Source organism: Herpailurus yagouaroundi, unplaced genomic scaffold, assembly GCF_014898765.1.
Source record: "Herpailurus yagouaroundi ecotype Mexico unplaced genomic scaffold, PumYag 188, whole genome shotgun sequence".
NCBI lineage: Eukaryota > Metazoa > Chordata > Mammalia > Carnivora > Felidae > Herpailurus > Herpailurus yagouaroundi.
The window spans coordinates 7,795,397-7,805,245 of record NW_024412419.1 but is presented as its reverse complement, the minus strand read 5'-3'; the positions used below and the strand labels follow the sequence as shown (position 1 = coordinate 7,805,245).

At 58.8% G+C, this 9,849-nt stretch overlaps 1 protein-coding gene across 1 annotated transcript in view; it reads right to left on the bottom strand.

The window, feature by feature from the left end:
- Positions 1-277: 277 nt before the first annotated feature.
- Positions 278-9,849, bottom strand: part of HPCAL1 (hippocalcin like 1) — a 105,121-nt gene continuing 95,549 nt past the window's right edge. Inside the window, exons 3-5 of the mRNA XM_040496054.1 lie at positions 6,365-6,760; positions 3,844-3,949; positions 278-1,179 (exon numbers count right to left, since the gene is read on the bottom strand). Coding sequence (XP_040351988.1) covers positions 1,082-1,179; positions 3,844-3,949; positions 6,365-6,742 — 582 coding nt within the window. The 5' untranslated portion in view covers positions 6,743-6,760 and the 3' untranslated portion in view covers positions 278-1,081. The remainder of the gene's footprint in view (positions 1,180-3,843; positions 3,950-6,364; positions 6,761-9,849) is intronic.

Here is a 9,849-nt window from a genome sequence, read left to right as displayed (position 1 = left end):
GAAATGGGGGTGGGAGACGCCGGGGGGAGGGGCGGGGAGGGGAAGGCGGTCAACCCCGCCGGGACCAGTCCTCTTGTATTTCCACGGACATTTCTTGGCATTGGGCAGATATTGAAGAGGCTGCACAGGATTTACAGACACAGTGGCAGCTGCGGGGACACCAGCGGGGCCCAGTTTACCAACGGCAGCTGCACCCGCTGAATCTACCTGGAGCCGAGTGCGGAGCGCCGCGGGCAGCCAAGGGGGGCTCTCGGGGGCCAACAGACAACTCCAAGGATTCCGTTTATTTGATCATTTTAATACAGGAAATGCCAGACCAATCAACGGGAGGACAGCCCTTGCACAGACGCCTGTGTTCACTACGTGGACGGGAGGGTCTCCACAGCACGGGGCACGCATGCATTTCCTTTGACACGGGCGGATGGAGAGCGCATAAATACCACAAGATAACCAGGTTCGGGGCCGGGGGCGGGGGGCGGGAGGGGAGATCACAGGCCACGAGGGAACCACGCTTCACAGGCAACGGAGGCATGAAATACGGGACCTACACGGGACATTGCACCTCACCATGGGCATAATTTATATATCAAAAGAAAGGAGGCCATAGTATGCGTATGTGCGAGCAGCTCTGATCGGAGGCCACGGACGAGCGAGGTGGAGCCATGCACGGGGGAGGGCTTGCCCATCTCCTCTCCCTCCGTTCTTGTCCCCGGCTTTCCCACGGTCACCCGCGATCGCGAGATGGATGAGCCCGCCTTGTCTCCATCTTGGGAAGTCCCATCAGTGTCCTCAGCCGCGTGCCCTGGGCTCCCCGGGGCGGGGAGGCACCCCGGAATCGAGAACTATGAGCCCCGCGTGTAAACACCTGCCCGGGTGGCGCCCTGGGGGCCGGGCCGGGGCAGGAGGAGGCCGGGGGGGAGGGGGGAGGCGCAGCCGCCAGGCCGGGCAGGTGCCGCGTGTCGCCCGGGGCCCCGGCCGGGAGAGCAGGAGTGGTGGAGGAGAGGCATCCACTTTTGCAAGCAAAGCTGAAACGGCGAGGCAGAGCCTGTGTTTCTCTGCAACCTTCCGGACGCCGGGTCCCTCAGAACTGACTGGCGCTGCTGGGGTCACACTGTAACAAGCGGACGATGGAGGGGTCGCTCTTGGCACCTTTAATGAACTCTTCCAGGGACAGTTTGCCTGTGGGACGGCAGAGAGGAGATACGGGGAGGGGGTGAGCCAGTGCCCGGTGCCCCTCGCGCTTCCAGAGGTCACGGAGACGGCTCCCGGGTCCGGGACGCCCCCTCTGGTCTAAGTCTCGCACCTTCTCGAAGCGGGGCCCAAGGGAGGCTCCGCTCCCTTCTCAGGCGCTCCTGGAAACTCCCGTTTTGCTGTCACCGCTCGCTGCAAAGCACAGGGCAGCTTAAGGGGCATATCCAGTAAGATGGGAGCTGTGGCTTGTGGGGCAATTTAAATCCTTCTAGCAGTCACCCCAGGCTTTACGTAAGCAAGCCGTGAGCTGTGCAGAAAGAACACGGTCTCCACCTCCCACCCATAAGTACTTCAGAGCCGAGGGGAGCACGGCTGGGTGGGTGGGTGGAGAGCAGCCGGGGGCCCCCGGGCACTGCCCGGCCTCCGCTTGGCTGGCAGACCGGCTGTACTGTCACCCTTTGGGGTGGGGGACTCGAGGAGACCCACCTTGCCAAGCGTCCAGCCGGCCCTCCCCCACCCTCTGTCCCTCCCGCACCGCCGAACCTGCCACTGTTGGGACGAAGAGATAGGAACGTGGGTTTGACAACCTCAGTGAGTTCCGGAGAGACTGACCCACACGGTCACTGCCCCCCTCTCCCAGGACGCACATGGGCAAGGACGTCGGGGTGAAGCTGGCTGTGCTCTGCCGGCTGATGCTTGGGCAGTCTGCGGCTGTGAGGCCGTGATATGTACCCCGCAGGACAGCAGTAAAGGGAGTAAGGAGCTCGTGGCCCGTGCCATGCCACCACGGGCAGGGATCTCCAGCCCCGACCTGACCCAGAGGACACGCTCCGCGAGCGGCTTCCAGGAAGCCAAGTGAGGGGTCCGGGGGCGAGGATCCAGCCTCCCAGGCCGAGACCACCTGCCAGCCCCCTGCCGGAGAGGAACACCCCCTCTTGCGGGTCCCCAGCAGGGGGCAGGCAGACAGGCCCCTTGGGGAGACTAACCAGCCTCTAGGCTCCAGGCTGGGCTGGGAAGCACCCCCTTCAGAGGAGGAGAAACCGTCCGGGACCCTCTGCTTACACGGAGGACGACTGTGTTTTCTTACTCTCCTGATGGCTGGTGGGGACTTTTACCGGCCACTCCCCCACCATCTGATGGCTCCGGGGTAGGGGTGGGAGTGGGGGGGGCGGGGAAGCTTCTAAAAGCACAGCCCCTTCCTCCTGGCAGACAGCAGGGCGGGTGAGGGGCTGAGGGGAGCCCTCGGGGGCTCTGGGGGTTCCTGAGCATGATCTGCATCTCTGGGTCTGTCTGGCAGTGGTCAGGGCGCTCCTGGCACGCGGCCAGTCTCAGTTCACACGTATGGCTGGGCGGGGGGTGTGGACAAGACAGGGTGGTGCTGGAGAAAACCCGTGGACACCACTGACCCCCGGGGTGGCCGGAAAATAAGACAGAGTGCAGGGCCCCCCAGCTCAAGGGCTGGGCACCCCTGCTTTTGCCCTGATCCCTCCAACACCCACTCTTCCTTCCCTCCCCAGGCCCCAGGGACAGACGGACAGGGGCTCACAGAGGTGCCGGCCCCACGGTGCACGGACTCAGGTTCACCAACAAGCAGGGAAGGCGCACGGTGCGGGCCCAGCTGGGCCCGGAACGGGTGCGTGGGTCCCGGTAGGGGAGGGGGGCCCAAGGGCGACACTAAGAGCCTCCTGGGCATCGTCCCATTGAATCCTCACCACTGCCCGAGCCTGAATTTATCAACCCCATTTCCCAGAGGAGAAAACCAAGGCTCGGGCGAGCCCAAGACTCCGTGCAGGTCTGTGGGCATCTGGAGCCTGTGCCTTGCTACCCTGGAGGGTGAAAGACGGGTTTTAAGTGAGTACAAGGGCAATGCCAGACACAAGGCGGTCTTGTTTGACATGTGGACGCGTTTGGGAAACTTCCCTTGCTGTCCGATGTGTCCAGGGTGCTCTCTGCCGCCTGCGGTCACACCGTAAACGTCATGCCTGGGCTGGCTCAGTCCTCTGACTCATGTGGCAAAAGCGCTTGAGAGTTTACCGGGCACTTCTTCACGCATTCACTGATTTTTAACCTCCAGGATGACAGGGCCGGCAAGAGGCACGGACCCGCCCTTGCAGGGCTGCCTCCCCCTGCGTGGATCCTACCGAGCCTCAGTGCTGAGGCAGAGGACGACACATGGAGCATGTCCTCCCCGTACGGCCACCACCACTGCCCATCTGTCCCCACCAGTCCTGCTGCAGTATGGCCCCAGGGACCCTGCCACGGCTGTTGCAGGCCACGGGGCACCGGGGAGCCTGGCAGCCAGGATGACAGCAAAGCAAAGGTTTCCCACCATCCGGGCCCCTTGATGCACCTACCCCCCGGGTGCCTCCCCCTCCCTGGGACACGCCGATGGGGCTGACGATCTCCCTCATTTTAGAAGTGAGGGCACTATGGCTCAGGGGTGGGGGACAGGACATGCCTTGAGGACAGAGCCAGGATGCAGGACCGGGTCTCTCTGACTCTGAATGCTGCCTCTTCCCTCAGTACAGCTGCACGAGGCCAGGGGTGGGCTGGGAGAGGCCCGGGAAGCCGCAGAAGGGGCCAACCACATCTTTGCCCTCAGCCGCCCTGCACAGACACACGCGCACGCACACACACGCACCCACTCCTTACCGTCATTGTTGGTGTCCATCTGCCGGAAGATCTTGTCCGTTCGTTTCTCCGGGGTGGACTCGTCCTCGGGCATTTTCATCACAGAGGACACCATCTTGTATATAGCCTACAAAGAGACACGCGGAAGATGTGCTCGGAGATTCTGGAATGTTTCCGGGCACATGGGGCCGGCGTGAGCTTCCACGCAGCTCACGGCAAGGCGCGAAGAGGTCGGGATGTAGCAGCCTTCGGGACCCTTCCTCAGCTTTCCAGAGGAACGTTTCTAGAATGTTCCACGGTGACTATCGCAGACGGCATGCTGAGCAAAGGAAGCCAGACCCATTTGTGTGAAGTTCAAGGGCAGGCAAAACAACTCCACAGTGACAGGGGGCTGAGACTGGGGGGCTGTCTAGGGTGGGAGGTGGGACAGTGCCCGGGGAGGCCCTTGAGGGAGCCTTCTGGGGGGCTGGGAATGTCCGTAACTCACCGAGGGTGGTGGGCACACAGACATATATGTACACGATCCACATGCCGCACAGAAAGCTGTGAGCATCTTAGTGTGTGTCATACGTCAGTCTAGAACAGGAAAGATTTAGTCCCTGAAACCCATAGGGAGAAAACCAGCCCCAGAAAGGGGCAGCAGCGAGGGGGCACGGGTCTTTCCAGAAGGATAGAAGACCTTCTGTTTAGAGCACTGCCATCCACGGGCTCACCACCACCACGGGCCATCCCTGTGTGTCTCTGTCCCGGGGACCCAGCCTGGACACGCGTCCCCGTGCCGTGGTGGGCACAGGCGTGCGTGTGGAGGGGCCACGAGGAGGCCAGCGACCATCAGAGTAACATGCAAGGAGGAAGGGGCTTCCGTGCCAGTGGCCTGACTGATACCCCCATTCCTGAAACAACAGACCAAGAACAGCAAAAGTCTGAGACTTATTATAACTTAAAAGCAGGGCATTAAGTTAAACACAAAAACACCCAAAAAAGAGTGGTCCTGAGTGAGTTTTCCCATATGTATTATGTTCCCCTGCTCCTTGCCCCCTCTCTGTTTTCAGGGCAGGGGCAGGCCTGGCCTGGTCCCGTCTCCCACCAGCCTCACGGCCCAGGTGAGCTGTGCCACGCGGGTGTGCATCTTCCTGAGACAGGACACCCTCCTGGGCCCGGGCCACCCCTCCTGCCCAAGTGCAGAGCCAAAGGCAGCACCAAGCCCCTCCAAGGACTTGGTAGGTAGGCTTCTGAAGGACTTAAAACAGCAGTCCATTCTGGGGCGCCTGGGAGGCTCAGCCGGTTAAGCATCCGATGTCGGCTCAGGTCAGGATCTCGCAGTTCGTGGGTTCCAGCCCCTCGTCGGGCCCTGTGCTGACAGCTCAGAGCCCGGAGCCTGCTTCGGATTCTGCGTCTCCCTCTCTGTCTCTGCCCCTCCCCTGCTCACACTCTGTCTCCCTCTTTCTCTCTCTCAAAAATAAATAAACATGAAAAAAAAATTTTTTTCTTAAATTCAAAACACCAGTCCGTTCTGCGAAAGGTGTAGGGATGTGTATCCCACCTGGCAAGCTGAGGAGCTATGCGAGGGGACAGGGGAAGGGCATGCCTGGTCGCCCAAGGGCTGACGGGTAGGGCGGGATGAAGACATTCCAGGGAGGCAGAATTTCTTACTTCTCCCACCCCTTATAGCTACGGACCGGAAGCGACGAATGGACCACAGAGTTCCCCCAACCTGTGTCGATTTATTCTTTGTGAAGACCACCTATTTGAGACATGGGTTGATCAGGCCACTCGTGGCCGGTTTGATGCTCTTTGCTCAAGACTTCGTTCCTGAGCTAAGAAGCTGCTTCCTTCCGTGTGAAGAACGCCTCTTCTGAGGAATTCTAGGACCGGCTCCCCCAGGCTCCAGGAGAGGGGGCACAGGGGGGCACCAGGAAAGAGCAGCTCCGGGGTCCCTCTGGCGGAGTGAACAAAACTTGCTTTCTTTCTGGAAAACAGCCTCACTTGCCAGAGCTCCTGACAGGCGCGAAGGGGAGGCGAGAAGGTCTCATGAAGAGGTGTTCCTCCTGCGTCTGACTTACTCCGGGGCCACTAACGCTTCTGTTCTGCTTTACAACTGCGCGTTCCCGGGGACATTACAAGCTGCCGGTTGCATTCTCGACTACGGGGACTCGAAAAGGTCTCCTAGCAGGCGCCTTCTGCAAGTATCAAGGGACCCCTCAATTGTTCATTTTCAGCTCTGTTCTTTCTTAGGGCATCACCTCTCCGAGGCTCAGATTTTGTGAAATGCAGAGAAGGGCGCTGGCGCACAGGGTCGTGAAGAAACAGATCAGAGCCCTTAGGCCCCGGGCCTGATGCATACAAGCAAGTGATGGAGAAACCCGGGCTCTTATCAGTCCTATTGCAAGGCCCCGCCCGGTTAGGTGACAGCCGGGCACCTTCAAAAGCGCACGGTGCGGGGTGGGGGAGGGGGCGCCCCGGCAGAGAACGACCCAACGCTGCGGCGACGGCCACACGCGTCCGGGGAGGGGGGCGGGCCCGGCGTGGCGCGGAGCCGTACCTGCACGATCTCCAGCATCTCGCTGCGGCTGATGTAGCCGTTGCCGTCCAGGTCGTACATGCTGAAGGCCCACTTGAGCTTCTGCTCCAGCTTGCCCCGCGAGGTGACGCTCAGCGCGATGATGAACTCCCGGAAGTCGATGGTGCCGTCCCCGTTGGTGTCGAAGGTGCGGAAGACGTGCTCGGCGAACTTGGAGGCGTCGCCGTAGGGGAAGAAGTTGGCGTAGATCTTCTTGAACTCGTCCACGGTCAGGTGGCCGGTGGGGCAGTCCTTGAGGAAGCCCTTGTACCACTCCTGCAGCTCGTGGTCGGTGAACTCCGTGTTCTCACGCAGGTCCTGCAGCACCTCGGGCCGCAGCTTGCTGTTCTGCTTGCCCATGGTGGCCGGTGGCTACACCTGCAAGACAGGGCCATCAGCCGGGGGCACCCGGGGCCCGTTCCCCACCCCCCCACCCGCCGCCTGCAGCCACCGTGGGGCGGCCGAGAAACTCCCCCTGCCTGTCGCGCACAGAGGGCTGGAGAGGCCACCGCCGCGCGTGGGAGGTCTTGGCCGTCTGGGACACCCTGCAGGAAGGTGGACCATGAGTCCCGCACCCCTGGCAAAGCCGAGCTGCCCCATGCTTGCAGCGAAAGACACATTCTGACTTCCGGAATGTGGAAATGACTCTGTGTGTGTGTGTGTGTGTGTGTGTGTGTGTGTGTGTGTGTAGGGGGGGGAACGCAACTTAAAATCAGTGGAATGAGGCGCCTATCAGGTGTCCACTGGGTCTGTACAAGAGTTGAGGATCCGGTCCTCACCCTCCTGACGAAGGTCCTGCCACATGGAGCGCACCCCCGGACCCTGGGGTCTGAATAGTTCTTTCTTTCCTCTCTCAGGCACCACCTTCTGGCTTTCCCCTCAGAACAGGTGTCCAGAAACTTTTCAGGAGTCCCCTCTCTGTTTTGCCTCTGAGAAACTCCCGGGGACAGGGGGCGGGGGGCGGGGTGGAACCAGAAGGGGCCCGGGACAGTCCTCGATTCTCAGATGTCACCCGTAAGCGACCAGGCACCCGTGGGAGCACAGAACCTGCTCCCCACAGCGGTTTCCCACCCAGCCTGCGCAGAAGACTGGTCCTGGGGTGGTGTCACTATTAGACACGGACACAGCTGTCACCTCACGGCCTCATTTTATTTGCTGCCTCTGGCAGTAACACATGAACATGGCTTCATCATTTTTCGAGCACGTAGGAAAACACAGTGAGAGGAAGATGTCTCCTGCCCCAGTCCCAGAGGGGACCACTCTGAACGGCGTGTGTGTTTGTAAGCTCTGAACAGTATGCACCGAATCCCCATCAGGAAGGGTAACAGATGTGGTTCATCTCGTCTCCCCGGCATTTCCTCCTTCGTCCCCTCCTGGGCTTTATTGGTTTTATGACACATATCCCTGTTTTTACTTGTTATCTTTATAACTCTATACACTTCAAGTTCCCTTCCTAACTCCTATGGAGGGCGGTTTGGCAATGTCTTTCAAAATTGCAAACGCCCAGCGATCCCATTTTGAGGAACGTCGCTAAAGATACTTCGACCTGTGCGAACAGCCCGTGCACGCTGCTGCTTCCTGAGCCGCTGTCTGTAATACTAACCCGGGCCTCCGTCATCACGTACTGAGAAGCAGCGATCAAGACGCGTTAAAAAAAATTTTTTTTTAATATTTATTTATTTTTGAAACAGAGAGAGACAGGGAGTGAGCGGGGCAAGGGGCAGAGGGAGAGGGAGACGCAGAATCCAAAGCAGGCTCCAGGCTCCGAGCTGTCAGCACAGAGCCCGACGTGGGCTCCAATTCACAAACCATGAGATCGCGACCTGAGCCGAAGTCGGACGCTTAACTGACTGAGCTGCCCAGGCGCCCCTCAAGATGCATTTTTAAGTGAAAGGAGAAAGTTCAGAGCAGCTACGTAGTTTGCTACCATTTGTGAAAAAAGAAAACACTATTTGTGAGCATGTTTCTGCGTCTGGAAGGACCCATTTAGGACATAACACTGGCCAAAGAGAGACGGCTGACGGCCAAGAGTCGGACGGGGAGTTTTTACCGTAAATCCTTTTGCAGAAATTTTTAAATGCCAAACTCTGTGCATGTGTTTTCTATCCGAAAGCTAAATATACAAAAATAAAAATAACCAAACCTCTATTTCTTGGTCAAGCACCTTGACTCTTGGTTCTCGCTCCATAAGATCAAGCTATCAGTCCCACCGCTCCTCCCTTCCTTAACAGCTTCTGTCGTGGGCACTGGTATTTTGACAGAGTCAGGGTTTACAGTCTCTTTCTGTTTCCTTACCTATAGGTTGGCCCTAAAAAGTGGACACCGGCAAGTGCCTGAGTAAGTTGGCTGTCAGCTTCCTGGTTAGGAGAGGCAGTGTCAAGGGCAGGACCAATGCAGGGGGATCTGCTTCTGCCCCACCCCAGTCCACCATGAGGTCACCTCGCCAATTGCAGTGCGTTCTAGAACGAGGCCACAGGGTCCAGATGGGGGATCTCCCGTGCCTCCACTGGCCGGCTCTCTGACCCACCCCAGGGATTGGGGTGGCGTGGGCCTCCTAGCACGCTCTGGGAGGCCCCCCAAAAGTTCGGGTGTTAACATATAGCTGACTTCCGGTCCTTTTGGACATTCAGATGTTTTCCACGACCACTGTGGTTTCTACGTTAAAAAAAAAAAAACAAAAAAGTGAAAATCGAAACATCAGATACCAAAATGTCTGACAGAAGAAAACAGACAGTCAAGACATCCGTTAACATCTCTGTCCTGTTGGAAAAAGCTCTAAGCCAGCTTTGGAGATGTGGGCTCCCTCTGGATTCTGCATTTTTTTTTTCAACATTTATTTATTTTTGAGACAGAGAGAGACAGAGCATGAACAGGGGAGGGGCAGAGAGAGAGGGAGACACAGAATTGGAAGCAGGCTCCAGGCTCTGGGCCATCAGCTCAGAGCCCGACGCGGGGCTCGAACTCACGGACCGCGAGATCGTGACCTGAGCTGAAGTCGGACGCTTCACCGACTGAGCCACCCAGGCGCCCCTGGATTCTGCATTTTTTACGACTGCTCTTGGGGCCCCAGCCAGACGAGCTCCCGGGTCCTTCCAGGTGTCACCCTGGAGGGCCTGATGACGGCACACCAGAATGGCTCTGTGCCCAGAGAGCCCTGCCGGGCGGGCAGGGCCCCGTGCCCCAGAACTGTGAGCGCAGGATGCCCGGGACGGCTCAGCGTGGCAGGTCTGTCTCCTCAGGCGCCCTCACGTTATGGTTGACTCCCCCAACAAAACAAACAAACAAACAAACCAAAAAAGATGTTGAGGTTTTAAGCCCTGTGAATATAACATTATTTGGCAACGGGGACGTAGGAAGTTAGGATGAGGTTATTGGGGTGTCCTTAGAAAAAGGTGACAGTTGGATACAGAGAGTACAGAAGGAAGCCATGTGGAGAAGACAGAGCCATCCACAAGCCCAGGAACACC